Source organism: Balaenoptera physalus (assembly GCF_965194825.1).
Source record: "Balaenoptera physalus genome assembly, chromosome: 8".
Taxonomy (NCBI): Eukaryota; Metazoa; Chordata; class Mammalia; order Artiodactyla; family Balaenopteridae; genus Balaenoptera; species Balaenoptera physalus.
Genome location: NC_138887.1, coordinates 1,622,712 through 1,640,771, shown reverse-complemented (window position 1 = coordinate 1,640,771; position 18,060 = coordinate 1,622,712). Strand labels below are relative to the sequence as shown.

The 18,060-nt window shown below is 50.4% G+C and overlaps 1 protein-coding gene across 3 annotated transcripts in view; it reads right to left on the bottom strand.

Moving 5' to 3' along the window:
* VWC2 (von Willebrand factor C domain containing 2) overlaps positions 1 to 16,422 on the bottom strand; it is a 129,241-nt gene extending 112,819 nt beyond the window's left edge. For 2 of the 3 annotated variants that reach the window (XM_082471441.1, XM_082471443.1), the window contains exons 1-2: positions 7,769 to 7,832; positions 5,752 to 6,559 (exon numbers count right to left, since the gene is read on the bottom strand). In XM_082471441.1, the coding sequence (XP_082327567.1) occupies positions 5,752 to 6,438 (687 nt within the window). In that variant the 5' untranslated portion in view covers positions 6,439 to 6,559; positions 7,769 to 7,832. Of the gene's footprint in view, positions 1 to 5,751; positions 6,560 to 7,768; positions 7,833 to 8,387 lie in introns of those variants that run through there. The other variant, XM_082471442.1, reaches the window with a different exon arrangement.
* Positions 16,423 to 18,060: the final 1,638 nt, after the last annotated feature.

Sequence of the window (18,060 nt, the reverse complement as noted above, 5' to 3'; positions counted from 1 at the left end):
AGGGACACACCTGAAAGGTCTAGGGAAACCATATGTACCCTCCTTTCTTTAAAAAAAAAGTTAACATTTAAATGGCATTAAACAGAAAGGCAGAAACAAAGAAGTCCAGAATTTGCCAAATCTTCCTAGAAGCCAAAACAAACTCAGTCGTAGCAATAGCACACACATGAAACTGACTTACAGGAAAGAACATCGACTTTACACAACTTAGTTCATTTTCCTCGGCAAAGGAAAATAATAATGGTATTGTTTTGGTTTAAGTAACATCAGCCAAAAGAATATAAATAATATTAGACTGAAAAATATGGAGAATTGTGTCTTTCTCTTTATTGGCACTTGCTCATAATTGCAGTAGAGATCTATTGAGATGGAGCTTTTGATTCCAAATTTCATGTAAGTTGTTTTTCATGAATAAACTCCGAGAAAGGAGATTTTGCAACAAGTCGGCTGCTGAGGCCCCAGGAGAGGCTTGTGACTCAGTGGTCCCAGGTCATCTCACCTGTGACTACCTCGTTCACTAATCTTCTGTCCAACAGTCCCCATGCTTTGCAAGACAGCCCAGCAAGCAGCACGTATCAATAATTCATTTTCTCTTTTTCTTCTAAGACTTAATACAATTGCCAATCAGACCTCCTGATCGGCTACGGTAACCAACGTGGACACACAGAACTGATATCATCCCAACCGAAAGCAAAGTGAAATTTCAGTTCTCTTGTATCTCAGGGAGTCGCATGCATTCTGTTAGGTTCTACAAAACACGGAAACAAGCTTGCAGACCCTGTTTCTGTCTTCACAGTTCCCCAGAAATCAGGATTCCCAGGAGGGGAACAAGTTCTTTTGTTGCTCAAAATGGAATTGTGTTTTAGTTAATGAATTTCAAATTTGACTTGCTGCTGGCCTGTATGGTAGCTCTCAGGGGAAAATTTAAAAGTGAGGCCCTCATACGTATGACACAAGGATCCACTGACATAAGTAAGCAGCACAGTAATTCCTGAAGTGGAGCTCAGAATGGAATAGACACTAAATCACCATGATCTGGGTGGGCGGCTTAATTATGTTTATCAGGCATTCCATGTATTACCCATCACTCTGTGCCTTCTCTACAAATTCTTTCCTCCAGTCATACTTGCTGATGCTTCCTTGCCCCACTGTATTCCCTACACCTCCTTGGACCCAGGCCTATGAGGTCAACTCTGGTCACTGACCCTATGTTACAGGTTGCATTGTGTCCCCTCTCAAACTCAGGTGTTGCAGTCCTAAACCCAATACCTCAGAACGTGACTGTATTTAGAGACAAGGTCTTTACAGAGGTAATTAAGGTAAAATAAGGTCATATGAGTTGGCCCTAATCCAATATGAGTGGTGTCCTTATAGGAAGAGGAGATCAGGACACAGACATGCACAGAGGGACGACCATGTGAGGACACAGGGAGAAGGCGGTCCTCTACACGCCAAGGAGAGAGGCCTCAGGAGGAACCAGCCCTGCCCACACCTTGATCTCAGACTTCCAGCCTCCAGGGCTGTGAAGCTATAAATTTCTATTGTTTAAGCCACCGGGTCTGTGGTACTTTGTTATACAAATGGCATGCCCCAGGAAGCAAGAGAGCACATGAAATAGCATTCATGTATAAAAAATATAAACGAATAGACCAGCTTCCTTACTCAAAGTTGGAGGCCTGCTGGTGTAAGAACAGGACACTTGGTATAATTTCAGAGGCAGTGGAGGACATTCTACTAGAAACTATGTTTTTATTTGAATATACAAATTAAACTGCAAACATCCCTGGAGGGAGGAGGGTATTACTCTAATTGTTATTAGCAGCTTAACGGTATTTCACTGAAGGTCTTCTGCTGACATCCGCCTGAGATCAACCAGGCTGTAAGGAATGGGAGTTTGAATGGGGTAAAGAGCCTTGGTGAGAAGGGGAAAGACAGGACTGAAGCACAGAGAGAACTGGGCAGAGAGTGAAACCCAGCAGGACCCTGTGGGGCCCTCCCAAGTACACAAGCCTTTCTGTGCTTTCTATTTCTTGTTTGTAGGAAAAAGGTTTCTGCCTCCAAGACCTTCCCTGAGTTCCAAAGGGCAGATTCAAACAGTCACTAATTAGGGGAGTGAGGAAATGCAGAAAGAAACAGTAGGGCAGGATGTGGGAGGGTCCCAGTTCCTCCTGAGGGATGGGCACAGATATCTGATACATATCCCTGAGCTCTTCTGCAGGAACTAAGGCCCCCATCCCGGTGGAGGATGGTGATTTCAGGCTGAGCACAGATCCCCGGAGCACCGCCCTGTGACCTCACCACCAACCAATCAAAGGAGGGTTACACACCCTGAATCCCGCCCCCCAGGTTTTGCCTATAAAACCTTCTTCCCTGAAACCCACGGGGTCTTTGGAGCATGAGCCAGCCATTCTCCTGACACGGCCCTGTGATAAATAAACCTTTCTCGGCTCTGAACTCTGACGTTTCGGTTTGTTTGGCCTCACTGTGCACCGCGCACAGGGACTGCAGACATATACCCAGGACAGAGAAGCACGAGAGGGCAGGGAAGAGACACACTCCGTCCAGAACACGTGTGCAATGGCATCACAGGCACAAGGATCCGGGGTTCCACCTTCTCAGGCACCCACCACGAGCTCCCAGCCTCCCTCAGTAACCTACTCTCTCTCGGAAAGCAGAGAACAGAAAGCGCCTGCGTGCCTCCCAAAGAAAGAGGACCAGAACCGGCCTGCCTTTCACCTCTCCTGACCTGGCCATGATCAGGAGCGTTCCAGACATGACCCTATGGCACCACAACCTCCACTGAATTACATTTTTTTCAGAGAAGCGCAAAGCGCTTCAGATGTAAAATGCTTTCCTTTCCTGTCTTCCATGTACTGTGTGCTGTGCAAACTGCAGGTCTTGATGGGTCTCCTGGAAGCCTGGAGGACCCAGAGCAGCTACAGGTGCAGTTGTGCCCCACAAACCCCTGGACTCACAGCTGACCCTATACCCCTCCACACTTATCCTCCCAACACTCCCAGAAAGCACCGCACCCTCTTTTGTTCATGGAATGAAACTTGCACAAAGCCACACTAAGTTAGGGAAATGCCTACGAGTGTTCCTGATACTAACAGAATGAACAAGCATGATATATACAGCGCAATCGTTATGCAGTTGTACCTATCACAGGAGCAGGAATATAATGAAAATTTTATAGCAGCTGGGCACAGTGTCATCCTAGCAGCTGGTAAAGATTGGATGAAAGTTAAGAACAAAGGATCACTTGAAGATAAAAGATGCGCTTAATACTCTAAAAATAGCTTTATTGGTATTTTAATTCTTACTGAGATTATAATCTTTCCAATCTCCCTTTAGTTGCTATCATCTCCCATCTCAGAGTGGGAAACACATTCTACTTATGCACCAATTTTTGAAAACAGGAATCCAATACAAGGCATGTACGTATATACACTACCAAATGTAAAACCGATAGCTAGTGGGAAGCACCCGCATAGCACAGGGAGATCAGCTCGGTGCTTTGTGACCCCCTAGAGGGGTGGGATAGGGAATGTGGGAGGGAGGGAGACACAAGAGGGAAGAGATATAGGGATATATGTATATGTATAGCTGATTCACTTTGTCATAAAGCAGAAACTAACACACCATTGTAAAGCAATTATACTCCAATAAAGATGTTAAAAAATAAAAAAAATTAAAAAAACGATCCCCCACCCCCATACACACAGGCAGCTTCATGGCATCCAGCACTTAGCAATGAATAACCAGAACAGAAGTTTGAATTCTTCCTTCTACCTGTGATGGCTGCTCTGGGATGCGTTTGGGCTTTTGAGATCAAAATGCTAGTAATTCCTCAGCCTACCTCATGGGACACTTACAAGAAATGACTAAAAAAAAAAAAAAGAAAAAAGAAATGACTATGGAACTACACACAGTGCAAACAATAAATAGTATTAATTAAAAACTAATTCCTTGTCTTTGATCTTGTAACACTTAGATTTTCCTATGAATCTAAAACTCCAGAGAATCGTTTGGCTACAGCCCCGTCCCAGGCCAACATGGAAGGCCCCTCCTCTGGGCTCCACCAGCTCCCATGGCCAGCTTTACTTATGCACTTCCAGGCTGCACCCCAGAACATCTGGGGAGGCATCTGCCCAGCTCCCCAGTCCTCCAGGAGCATTTTGAGGGAAGGGTTCCAGACTTACTTCTGTAGTATGGCCAGGGCCTGGTTCCTAGTAGGTTCTCATCAAAGCTGTCTGTCTCTCCAAAGGGCTGAAGCCAAGAACTGTCTTAAACAGGTTTGCCTGGAGATAAACCCTGGGTGTCAGGTTGTTAGAACTCCAAGGACCCTCAAGGAATGTAGGGCCCTTACCTTACAGATGAGGAAAAAGAAAGCCAGAGGGGAGATGTGCTTTGTTCCCATCATGCAGCCGATTAGTGGCAAAACCAGAATGGAAACTCATCTTTTCTGACCAAAACCCAGCATCTCCACACTTTCTACATTACCTATAGATCTGTCCTTCTCGGCTTTTATATTAATATTTCTACAACATTCAGGAATTCATTCCTAAAACTCATTACACGCTGTCACATCCTGGGCACATTCTCAACTTGCAGATCTCAGAGGGTATGGTCTGGGCACCCTGAAGGATTCCTTCGCACCTGCCTCCTTGTTCAGCTTTGGGGGCTGGAGGTGCCAGGATGCCCTCTGCTGCCCGGGAAACCTCTGGCATGCCAAGTCAACTGGCCAAGTCCAGTTGGACTGAGCCGACCATGGGGGACTGGAATGACTGAGCAGCTGTGCAGTTGTCTCCCAGGCTCGGTAGTGAAGAAGCAGGGCTTTTGGGCGGAGTTCAACCCCGGCCAGCACAAGCGCTGGATGGCATCTCCATCCACGCCAGTGCCCCTGTGGGGCTGGGCTTTTGGTTCAAATAAGAGTGTAGGGGGTAAAAGCAGGCTTGACACATGAATCTGCTTCTCAACAGCTGTGTTGCCTTCGACACCTTTTAAAAATATTCTGTGTCTCAGTTTCCTCTTCTTTATCATCTGGAGATAGTAGATAATAATCTGCTTTACTGCGTGGTTTGAGGTTTAGCTAAGTTAATACAGGTGAAAAATGCAGCCTAGAGCCTAACATACAGTAGGCATTCAGGAAATAGCGCTACTAATATTACTACCAGTACTCACCTAAAATAAAACCATTTTTAACCATAACCTGGACTTCTGGTTTTTGCTGTCGATAATGTTTTGGCATCCATTGAGCAAGCATTTTTTTCTTTTAATTTCTAGAACATCTGCCTGATACCCAGCACATAATCTAGGGAAACGGCTTATTTATGTGAATAGCCTCCCTTAATGAGCTATTAGCTCAAGAACACATCCCAAACAGCAGGGTAAATTACCCTGTGTTTGAAAACAGGGCGAGCATTTCAGCAGCAACACTTTTAACTCAGGAGCAGCCAATTAAGGTTAAAAGTACAGCCAGTGATTTTGCTCGGGCTGTTCGCCTTAGGGCCACGGGCTTCACTCTAAGGAAACCCTTTTATCGTGAAGACCGAGCGAATGCACGTGGACTGAGCACACGGCTTGCAAAAATTACCTCTGCCCTGAAAAAGAGGGGTCGTGCTGAGGGGACGCGGCCACAGCGCCGCCCCCCTCTGAGAACCACAGAGCGCCTCTTCTCCAAAGTGGGGACTCAGAGCCGGAACACCCTCTCCTGGGACGGGCAAAGTCGCCCGGGCGCTCGCCTCTTACCACGAACTCCTCCAGGGTCTGGTAGGTCTTGCCCCGGAACTCGCAGTAGTTCTTCCTCTCCTTGCACTGCGGGCAGCACTGGCTCGTGTCGACGTGGATGCAGCGTGGGTGCAGCCGCGGGCACTCGGGCTGCGCGCACAGCGGCCCCTCCTCGGTGCACAGGCATGGGCAGGCCGAGGGGCCCGGCGCGAACTTCTCCCCGATCGCGTACACGAAGCCGCTCTCGTCCACGCAGCCCTTCCCCCGGTAGTCCGGGTACGCGTACTCCTCCGGCAGCTCGGGCGTGGGCTCTGGGTCTGGGTCCGCCGCGTCCTGGGCGGCGGCGGCGGCGGCGGCCGGGGGCTCTTCGTGCGGGGTGTCCCCGCGGGGCCGCCCCTGCAGGTCCCCGGCCCCGGCGCCCCCGCCCTGGGCGGCCCAGGCCTGTTTCTGCCTGCTCCACGCCTCCCGGCCGGCCAGCCCGCGGCCGCCCTTGCCCTTCCAGTCCCGGCCGCCGCCGCCCTCGTCCCTCGCCGGGCGCCCGAGCTCGCTCACCCGGCCCGGGCCGTCCCGAGACGCGTGCTCGCGCTTCTCCTGGCCCGGCCGCTCGGGCGCCCGGGCCAGCTTCTCCAGCGGGATGCTCGGGCTGCACAGAGCCACCATCAGGCAGCAGGTGAGCAGGAGGGAACCGGACAGCGCGCCAACTGCCATCGCAGTGGAGCTCGGCAACCCCTACCGCGTCCCGGCGGCCGGGCGGGCGGGGAGCGAGGTCGAGGGGCGAGTCGCATTCACAGCCCGGGGGCGCGCCGCCGCCAGTCTGGAGCCGCCGTCCCTGCGGAGAGAAAGCAGCACAGCTGAGTCTCGAGGCCCGCGCGCCCCCGGCCCGGCGGCTCCCGAAATGGACGCGCCGGACCCCGAGGGCAGGGGCGGCATGCCCGGCGCCGGGGCGCGGCCCGGGGTCCTACACATCCCAGACTGTGGACACGGACACGGAAGCGAGTCCCAGAGAAGCACCGGCCCGCAGTGTTCCCCGTGTCTTCGTGATTAGCGGGTGGCGGAGCAGCGGCGATGCGGCTAGCAGGGCCCGCGCCCCCTGCAAGGCTCGGATGGAGCCACAGAACTCCGGAGCCCGGCGCCCTCTCCGGGTCCCGGCCACACTTCCCTAAAGGCTACTCAGTGGAGAATTCCGCAGTGGAGCGGTCGCTGACGGCCGTGCAGGAAAATAAGAGGGTAACCCTTCCTCGCTTGCCCGAGGGTGTCTGGGGAAGAAGGGCGCGAGGGGGGTAAGAAAGCTCCCAGGACCCGGTGACTCATCCTAACAACTTTGCAAACGCCACCAGTGCGGGGCGCAGACGCCCCTTCCGCCCGAGGCCCGGTTGCCCAGAAGGTCCGTGACTGTCCCCCAGCCCAACCCCCGTTCCCGGTTGCGGGTCGGGGCTTTCGGAGGCTTTGGCTCCTCCACCAGCCACCCGGCAGCCGCTCAGCGACTCGGGGCGCAGACCAGAGACCCCTGCGTGGGCCGCAACCCGCAGTCGCCTAATTTCTTTCACCCAGGAGGGGTCTTGGCGGTGGAGCAGGGGGGCCCGGCAGCACTAGGGTGTGCGGTGGAGGAGGCCGGGGATGGCGGGCGCCGGGCGGGGCGAGCCCCCCTCACTTTGCCTGTCTCCGAAAGCCTCTCTGGTTCCCAAACTTTATGCCGCCCAAAGGGGCCGATGGAACCCTAGACGCCGCAGGATGCTGGCCCCCCAGCCTCTCTCCACCAAGCCCTCCAACTCCCCTCGCCCTCCAATTCAGCGCTCCTCCAGGTGGCTTCCTCCCCCTCATCCTCAGCCCCCTCAAGCAGGCTCGGGTCGTCTGTGCCCTCTGCCCACCCCCATCCCCGGCCCGGCGGAATTCAGCCCGGGCGATCACCCATATGTATAAACTTGGGCTTGGGTTAGGGGGGGCTCCTCCCGAGCAGCAGGGAGGCGGAAGCGCGCCCCGGGCGCGGACACCCAACATGGACCCTCACCCCCCGGGGGCGGGCGCCCCGCCTACGTACATGAGCACAGGGCGCCGGCCGGACGCGGGGCTAGCAGCGGGCGCTGGGGCAGCAGCGGCGGGCGCGGCCCCGGGGCGCCGGCGCCCATCCTCCGGCCGGCGGGGGCCCGGCGCGGGGCGCACCGCGGAGAGCGCAGCCCCACCTGCGCGCTTCGCCCGGCGCGTGCACCGGCTAGGGCGTCTCCGCTGGCAGGCTCATCGCACCGCCGGCGGCCGGGAGCCGTGGCCCCAACTCGCGTCAGCGCCCGGGCCGCCCTCCGCCGCTCATCCTCAGGTCTGGTCCCCTCGTCTCCGCGACGAATCGTGCCCCGGGGCCTCCCCGGCTCGGCCTCGCTCCTCTCCTCCGGCAGGCGCGGGGAGCTCCCCGGACCAGGCAGCCGGAGGCTGGGGTATCCGCGGCGCGTCGGAGGCAGAAGAGACGCCCGGAGCGCGGCGGGCGAGTGGCGCCGAGGCCGGAGTGGGAGCCCGCGCGCCCGCCTCTCGCCTCCCGCCTCCCGCCCCGCGCGCTCCCCGCCCCTCCTCTGCGGCCCGGGTGCGGGAGGCGTCGCCGCGGCGGCCGGCGCTGCCCAGGGGTTGGAGGGCCTCCCGCCCACCCGCCCCCTTCCAGGCCCGAGACCCACCTGTCAGTTTGCAGCGCAGCCGCCTCCCCACCTCCGCCCCCGGCTGCCATCCTCCGGCCTTGTCACTCACTCTCCGCTGGACCTTTCATCTGGGCTTTTTCCTTTCCTTTATTCCTCCCTTTAATTTCTTCCTTCCTAATTGGCCCCCTCTGGCTTTCCTCCCCGTGGACGGCTTGGTCTTGAGACTGTTGAAAAACCAGAACCAAAGTGTGTTCAATATGGAATTCGAAGGCCGTGTTAGCTTAGCAGCCTGTGGGAGGGTTTTTTTTTTTTTTTTTTCCTCTTTACATTCAGAAACCCGGAGGTATAGGCGTGTAAGAGTCAGAAACTCATAAAAACCCGTTCAGCGTGCTTTCTGACTCTCTACCCATCTCTCCCCGGTCGATCCCTATGTCCCCCCTTTCCTGCCCACACTCTCCTGTCACCGAATAGAAACATTTCGGGTTAACTTCGGTGGAACGCTAAACTGTCAAGCAGAGGCCTGTGTGATTCAGACTTGTTTTTACTCTTTGATCTTGATCAATGGACATGCTACTTTTCTTGGATAAAGGAGAAAAGGAAACTTCACATTAACCCCTAAAATGGGATTTTTATTCTAGGGATGTCCATTCCCAAGGCAATGGTTCCTACCCTGTCATCTTAGAATCACTGAAAATGCTCAGATGTATAAACACACAACCTTTCCCCTACAAGGTCAGGCCCTGGGCTGGGGTGGGTGCTTTGAGACCAATTCCTGTTCTCTCCCACCTCTTGATAGGGGACAAACCAGATTTAAATGAACTGCAGAAAGGCCCTCTCCCAGCCACAGAAAGACTGGGCGAGAAGAAGCTTCTCCTTATCTACCAAAACAAAAACAAAAAAACAAGAAAATGAAAAAAAGGGCTGGGTGGAGGGTTTCAATGTCCAGAAAGATTTAAGCCCTTCTGCCTTTGCAGTCCCTACCCCCCTTTTCTTCCTGTCACTTCGAGGCAAGCGACGGGTCGCACTTGCCTGTGGGACAGAGCAACCTGGCCCTCCAGTCATTACATATCATGTTTGTTTTTGTTTTGACAAGAAGGCCTCTCAGAAGGTTACACTGACATAGCCCCAAGTAGATGTGATGGATCAGAATAAAACGCTAATAGTATGTGCAGAAGATTCTACTTCTGGCTGACAAGTTGGTTGGGGGTCCGAAGGAGAGAATCATGAAGTCTCTTCCGATCCCACCTCAATCACGGGGCCCTTGAATCAGAAAACCTCTGTGCCAGCGCGCGTGGGCGCAGTGGAGAGCCCTGAGGATGAGACCGTAGGGCCCCCCGGGAAGGCGCCTGACGGAATGAGGGGCCCCAGTGTCCCAACCTCTTCATTTGGGCAGTGACTCTCAGAGACAGTGTGGTAGGTCAGACGAGATGAGGGGAGAAGTAATTTTAGAAGGATTTCTGTCCTTAGTGGCGAACAATGCCCAAGCCACCTTGATTAGTTGAGAGATTCAAGGAAGCAGCAGGGACTTTGCAGGTATCTAGGGAATCTGATCCACTCCCCACCCCCCACAATCCCTCGCTCCCTCTCTCTCTCTCTTTCTTTCTCTTTCTTCTTTCCTTCCTTCCTTCCTTTCTTCCTTCCTTCCTTTCTTTCTTTTATCTACATTCTTCTCAGGCTGCAGAGTAAGAGGTGGCAGCAGAAAGATCTCTGGTCATGGAGTAAGGTGACATGGGTCTCACTGGGCTCCACTAGGGGACAGTTTTGTGACCTCGGACAAGTCAACTGCTGTTTCAGGGTCCCCATTTTCTCATCTTTAAAAGGAAGAAGAAAAAAATCTCCAAGTGGATAGGAACCCCAAAGTGCTCTGGGACTATGGCATGTTTCTGCCCCCAGCCCTGTTTTAATCTGCTTTATTAGTCTTAAACCAACCAGCAGAAGCCCTGAGTCTGCGAGTCTGTGCTCAGCCCCAGGCCCATCCTGAGCAGCAGGCAGGGCAGGTGGGTTCCAGGCCAAGTTCAGAGTTGCCTCTTCCTCACCTTTTCGGTGCCCTGAGGCATAACTCATTTACCTTCTTCTTCACCAAGGCTTGTTTCTGTCTCTGTTTCAGGTCTTGTAGCCTCGGACTGTGTCTTAGCTCCATGGAGTCTGCACCCACCTCTGAAAACAGTGGCTTATTAGACAAGGGGCTGGAGCTGTGCTTGATTCATCTTCCTGTGCTTACAGCCCAGGAGGCAAATGAGGAGGGAGGGAGAGAAGATAAAAGGAAGGAAGGGAGGATGGGACCCGAGAGGGAGGGAGGGAGGGAGGAAGGAAGAAGAGAAGGAAGGGAGGATCGGACAGAGGGAAGGAGGGAAAACTGGGAGAACAGTGCTTGTGCCTCACAGAGTCCTGGGCCCATTCATAGCATCTCACTTATTTCACACAGTACACCTGGTCTTGGGGACACCATTATTGTTTGCCATTCTGCCAGTGGGGAACCACACCTCAAGGAAGTTGTGAGTTGGCTGAGGTCCCAGCTCACAGGGCAGGAGCCAGGTGACCCTGGAACCTCAGACTCTAACTCCAGGGCTTCTGGTCCAGTACCACAGCTCCCTGCCTCGGTGGCACTCTGTCCCTGACTTACTGTACGTGACACGAGGTTCTCCCCAGCTTCCCAATCCAGCTGATCCCACGTGACTTCACATTCTGGGCCCTACTCTCCTGAGAGCACAGAGAGGCAGAGGGGATGGGAATGACCGGAGCTGTCAGTTCCGGGGACGTCCTTGTGGTCACATGTTTAGACCAGACCAACCTACCCTGGGGCTCAGTCTCTGTCCGCCGGGGACGGCGTGACACCTGCAATACTGAGGGAAGGTAACTCCTTGGAGGAAAAAGTCAGACCAGGTGCCCTGGGAAGGGAGGCACATCAGAGGATAAAGTGGGAGGAGATGTCAGGAAACTTGGGTCTGCCCCCTGCCCCCGGGGGATGAGACAGGGTTGTCTGTGGGAATCGAAGGGGCAGAGGTGGTGTTTGTGGCTTGAGAGTAGAAAAGAGACTGTGGGATAAAATATGGCATGAGGTTGGGAGGATGAAAAAAAAAACCAGCTGCGAAACAGAGGGCCTGGTGGAGACTGGAAAGCACATGCTAGGGGCCAAGCGCCCTGTGCATTTTCTCCACGAGTGAAGAGCTGCTTGTGGCTGCAGGAAGAACTTCTCCAGGGCTGGCCATGGATGGGGAGGGCGCTACCAGCGCTGCCAGCCTTACAGGGAGGGGATGCAGAGCGGCTTCTGTGGGAAGGAGAGCCTTGTGGAAACTCCTGTTCTAGGTAAAGACGGGGCAGAAAATGCAAAGCCTCGAGCCTCTCACGAAATCCTGCTGTTCCCTGATTGTCTGGGCCCAATGCCTAAGGGTTGCTTTTATTTAGTTCACACCTTTGCAAAGCCGCATTTACCTTGAATTCTGGACTTGGGCCAGAGAAAACGAAAATCTGTAAAGTCTTCATCTTTCCGGGTTAGAGGGAATAAAAGCCACTCGCACCTGAAATCAGGGTCAGCAGGATTTTTGTGGTCAGGCAGAAGGCGGACCACTAACTCAACGTAATGAGTGAGAGAAGCCACCTGAGGCGCTCAGGTGGCTTTTTATGGTGTGCACAGAGCAAGCTGGCTACTAAAGCTCGGCTCTGGATTGGGCTACTGGTCAGCAGAGGCAACAGCTCCATCCCGATCAGCCTTTGACCCACGGCTGGGGTGGAGAGTTACCGCTCCCGTGCTGGCCCTCTGCACAGGCTGCCTGATTACACCACACCTCGGGGACTCATCCCTCCTGCTGTTCTGCCCAGAGTCAGCAGCATCTGTTCAGATAATCGAATGGATGACTCACAGATAATTCTTCTAAAATCAGTGGCAAAAGCATGTTTCTTGAAAGGAAGTGTCCAGGGATCCATTTCGAGTATACTATAAAGGCCTTCACTGTATTAACATCCCAGACCCCCAGACCACATACACGTGGACCAATACAGAAGTTTCCAAAACAGTCCTAATGGAACCCGGGCCCCTCAGCATGGCTTGGCCTAAGAAGGATAGCACAAGGCTTTGGGCTTCTGCTGGCACATGCCGTGCCCTCGGAGGAGACGGTCTGTGTGCATCGAGCGAGGGAGAAAAGCCTTGGGTGACACCATTTAGGTCGTTTTCCTCCTCCTTTTGGACAGCTCCAAAGGAGGCAGCCTGGCAGGTGCTGGGCGCCATGCTGACCCCGGGCAGGGTTTTCCTTGGTTGATAAAGGGAGCCTGGGGTCCACTCTGGAGCACTTCTGAGATGGGATGTGTTTTCTAAGGACTGCATCTCTGGCTCCTGGTCTTCCCAGGAGTCATGGACCAGACTGGGCAGTGGCACAACCAGAGACCTAGCTTTGTTTGTACTCTGCTCCCAGGTCCCCCAAAGTGGGCCATGGCACTGCACAGCAGAAGGCAGAGTACGGGGCAGAGCGTATTTCCAGGAGGACCCACAGCACACGTGGGTGGCACACATGTCTGCTGGAGAGTAAGGCAGTGTATCTTCCTGGGATGGCTTCTCCCCCAGGCCCCAAACTGACTGGCCTCTTGACCCTTCCCTGGTATGCCGAGGACACTTTGAAGTTCTCTGGGGGATCTCCAGGCTCTCCAGATGTCACCAGCTCCTGGAGCAACGCCAGCACCAGAGGAAGGAGAACCTGGCCCGGGACACTGCTTGGGCTCAGGCCCTGGGCTTCCGACATGACCATGTGCCTCACAATGATCATAAAAAGTGCTTCCTTGCCGCAAACTACTTCTGCATAGACCCCAAACGTGGGACCATCCAGACATCCAGAACTTAGGGGGACGGTGTCTGAGTCATAAATCTGAGATACAGCTTGAAGGAAATGGTCAGTGGTTTGTGCATAAACCAGGAGGAATCAAGGACCAAGGGAGAGTGTGGGAAGCGTGTGATGGACAGGATGTCAGTCAATGTCATTCATCACGTATCTCATGTTAACCATTCCTCCCGTTCCTGCTGCACACAGAGCCTTCCATGGAGTCCATGTCTATGGTCCTCCCTGGGTGGGGGTGGTGATGTGGACCTGAAAACCAGGACAAGGCTGACACCATCAAACTGCCCACACAGCCAACAGCCTTTTATTTTCAAATCCACACTACTGAGCATCTGTAAGACAGTGTTACATATACTTGCTTAATGAGTCCTCTCACCTTCCATGCCCCAACCTCCTTACCGTAAGTCACTCCTGTATCCCTAGCTCCTGTGGCCTGTGCAGTATGTAGCTGGGCCATGACAAACGTTTATCAGATGAATTAGGGAAGAATGCAGACAGCGTGATCTTTGAGGATCTCACCTTGCCTGCATCTCCAGCTCCTCCCTGACCTCCACACTGTGCTTGGTCACGCACTGAAGTCCTGCAGGTGCACTTGGGGGGTCTCTCGACTTCCTTCTGCCCTCCGCAAGGCTCTCTTCACTCTTACTCTTCTTCTCCTCACTCAAAAATATGCAAGTTAGGTTTTATCTCTAGCTCTCGAGAGAAACTTCTTTCTTCCAGCACCAGGCATAAGGAAGCATGAAGCTTCTCTGTAGTCTTGAGCCAAGAAGTCTTGTCCACTGCTCTGTCCATGCCCTCTTCATCCTGTTATCCCTCACTTTCTTGCAAGATTCAAGAAAGAAATCCTTTGAGGAATTGATTGAGGGTTGAGGGATTCAAAACCTGGTCACCACCACTGGTCAGTGAAGAGTTACTTGGGTCTCCACTGGCAAGGGTTCTCCATCATATACTTGTAAGTTGGTCCTCTGTACACAATCATCAATCTTCATTTTATTCTTTACATCAAGTTATTCAATTTGGTCCATTATTCTTGTGATCTTCATTCTATCTTCCCATAAATTAACTCACCAGCCAAAGTTTATTTCGTCCAGAGATGTGATGAGCACAGCTTCATGTTTCTGTGGCCAAGGGTGGGTCTTCTCAGGGTACCACTGTTGTTTTGCTTCCAGGTGGAAACCAATTCACTAATAAGTATTCTTGGAATAAATTTTTTCAAACAATTCCAAACCCACCTTCTATGCTGCATTCAAAACATATTTCTCCCTTGTGCCCCAAAGATACTGTTATTATTTCATTCATTAGAGGTTTACTTATTTATGCTCACACTGATTTTACTGGATGTTTGCCATCCAATATCCGTTCTCTTTCTTCTGATAACAAACATTGACCGTTTTCCTCTAGAGAACCAAGCCCTACACCATCCTCAACCACCTGCTTCTCAGGCAGGGCTGTCAGATGGGGCAAGGGACCAGGTCTGGCCGGGGTCACCGTCCCTCGGCCACGGTTGCATCAGGGATGGTCGCGTGGTCCTGCTGAGGCTGTGAGAGTAAGGTCTATCACTTTTGCTTGAATCATCTGAGAATTGAAGTTTTTTTCTCTTTCTCATTGACTGGAGTCTTGTAAAACTTAAGGCTGGACCTACCAGGGGCATCACTGGTTGTAGACTCTACCTGAAATGGAGACAGTACCGAAGAAAGTCGAAGCAAAAAGAGATGACAAATTTAGTCCTGAAAATATATGTGAGATCCTCACAGCCTCAAAGGAGACTGGTGTCTTCAGTGGTCAAAGCCAAGGCATATCATTTTTGCCCAAGTCTATTTGAATTGGAGTTTTCTATCCCTTGCAAACTCAAAAGCCCTGGCAAATATAATGGTTCATTGATGGAATTGAATGATATCATAATTCAAATAGCGGTGCCCAATAAATCTGCAGACACCAAAATCCCACCATAATGGTTAGACTGTCAATGGTTTTAGTCCTTTTGTCAGCATTCGCAAAAGTGCCCTCTCACTTAGAAACGAAGCCACTGCTTTTTCTACACAAGAATTCCTTTCATGCCATCCCAGCAAATCCGCCTCTGTGTGCTCAGAGGCAGAGCTGTTTCTGAATTGTGCAAAGAGTTACCATTGCCAACACTGCTACATTTTTTTTTCTGGCAGCCCCAGCATTCAATCAAGATTTCTGGGTCTCTTCCAATTATAACACCATTTAGAAATACTCAGCAGCTCCCAGCCTTGAATAATGTATTGATCCCTTTAAAAGGAGAAATATTCTCCCAGACCCCCAATGTTTACTTCAATTCTTTTTATTGTAATTTTACTTCAACGTATGCGAATATTAAACACTACAAACTGTTAGGCCTTTAGCTTTTAAGCACCTATAAAAGTAAATTTACAGATCAGATAAAAAATAAACTACGAGCCCAATAGAACTGCAATGAACCATATTAGTCTGAGGAGACAGAGGAGGACCACCCCTGAAGATCTGTGGGCAGTGTCGGCGGCTGTGTCCTCATTTACGTAGGTTCTGAGCTCAGCATGGTGAGTGGGTTCCTGCCTGATGGGGTCTGGATCCTCCAGCATTTTCCTGTATTCAAATTGCTTCAATGAGCGTGGCTTCCTCTAAGGTCACTGGCCTCTACTGATCACAACTACAGCATTTATTTATGAAGTTGCACTGCTGATTCTTTTTTTAATAACCATTTTTTAAATTAAAGTATAGTTAATTTACAATGTTGTGTTAGCTTCAGGTGTACAGCAAAGTGATTCAGTTTCATATATATATGTATGTACACAGAATATTGAGTATAGTTCCCTGTGCTATTCAGTTGGTCCTTGTGCTTACCTATTTTATACATAGTAGAATGTGTACGTTAATCCCAATCTCCTAATTTATCCCTTCCTCCCCCCTTTCACCTCTGGTAACCATAAGTTTTTTTTTTCTATGTCTGTGAGTCTATTTCTGTTTTGATAATAAGTTCACGGCTATTTCTTACTGAGTCTGTGAGTATTAAAATTGTACCAAGTGTGGTATCAGCGTACTCATGATTGTAACTGAGTTGTGGGAATTAAATCATGTCACCGTCTTCCGTGAGGCGGTCACCTGAGTGTCTAGATCAGGATTATTACATTTCTCACCAACTTTATTGAGGAACAACTTACAAACAGTAACTTGCATAGACTTTGTATACTGCGCTACACTTTGACCAATGTGTATACCTGAGTCACCACACACCAATCAAGATGCACATGGTTACACCTCAGAAAGTGCCCTATTAACACCTTCAGTCAATCCCTTATCTGACTACCAACTCCACCCCTCACTCCCCAGTCCCCAAAAACTTCTTTCATTTTGCTGGTTAAGGACTTCCTCTCCCTGGAATCATGCAGCACCTTAGAGACTTCTGTGCTTGGCTTCTTTCAGTGTGTCTGCGATTCCTATATATGTTATGGGGACCAGGAAGATGCTCATTCTCATTGCTGACTCATGTTCCTTTGTATGGCTCTGCCATAGCTTGTTTTTTCGCTTGCCTGCAGACGGACATTTAGACTGTTGCTGGCTTTTAGAATAAAAGCTGACATGAGCATTCTTATACAAGTCTTTTTGTGGATACACGTTTCCATTTTTTTCCAAGTAGAATTGCTGTGTCTGTGATAAGTGTGTACATAACTTTATAAGTAATTACCAGGGACTTCCCTTGCAGTCCAGTGGTTAAGACTCCGCACTTCCATTGCAGGCTGCACAGCTTCGATCCCTGGTCGGGGAACTAAGATCCTGCATGCCACACAGTGCGGCCAAAAAACAAAAGAATAAAAAAGAAAAAGAGAAAGAAATTACCAAATTACTTTCCCAAATAGTTGTAAATATTGTACATTTCTACCAGCAATATGAGTGCTACCACTGTCCCACATACTCACCAACAAATTTGATCAAAGTTTTAAAATTTTAGCCACTCTAGTGGGTGAGGTGGAATCTCAGTGTGGTTTTCACTTGCATTTGCAACGTTGACTATTAACTATTAACTAAGTTGGATACTTTTTCATGTGCTTTTATGGGCTTTGGCGTATCTTACGTTTTGAAGACTCTGTCTGAAATTGGCCTTTTTAAAATTGGTTGTCTATCTCTTATTGAATTTCTGGAGTTTATACGTTTTCAATAGAATTCCTATAAGTATTTTGAATGTTTTCTCCCATTTTCATTGTTTTAAAAGTCTTTAAAAGGTTGTATTTTCAATTTTTAACAATGAAATGAAAATAAAGTTTTAAAAGTTCATAGTCTCATTTCTTGAATTGTCTCCTGAAGAGCAGTAATTTTTAATTTTCATAAATAGCCTATCAAAGTTGTGTTTCATTCATTAGTGCTCTTTTTTTGTGTGTGTATGTGCTTTGTAAGATATCTTTGCCTACTCCGAGGCTGAGCACAGTTTCTTCCTTGTTTTCTTCTGGATACTTTATAGCTTTAGCTTTTATGTTCAGGTCAAGATAATTTTGTGGTTTATCCAAGGTTAGAGGTCAAGATTTATTTCTTTACTTTTCACATAGATATCTAGTTTTTCCAGCACCACTCTTAAGACAACTTTTCTTTCAGAATTGTCAAAATTCTGTCAACCACCATGTGTATTTTTTGGATCTCTTGTGTTACATGGATTTATACAAACATCATTATGGCAACAGCTATCCTGCCCTATTTAAATAGCTTTATAGTAAGCCTTGAAATCAATTAATGTAAGTCCTTCCAACCTTTTAAAAATTTTACTAGCTTTAGTAAGTCTTTTGGGTTTCCATGTGAGTAGCTGAACCAGTATGTCAATTTCTACAGAAATGCTTGCTGGGATGGCATTGAGTCTTTAGATTCATTTGGGGAAAACTGACAACTTAGTAACATTG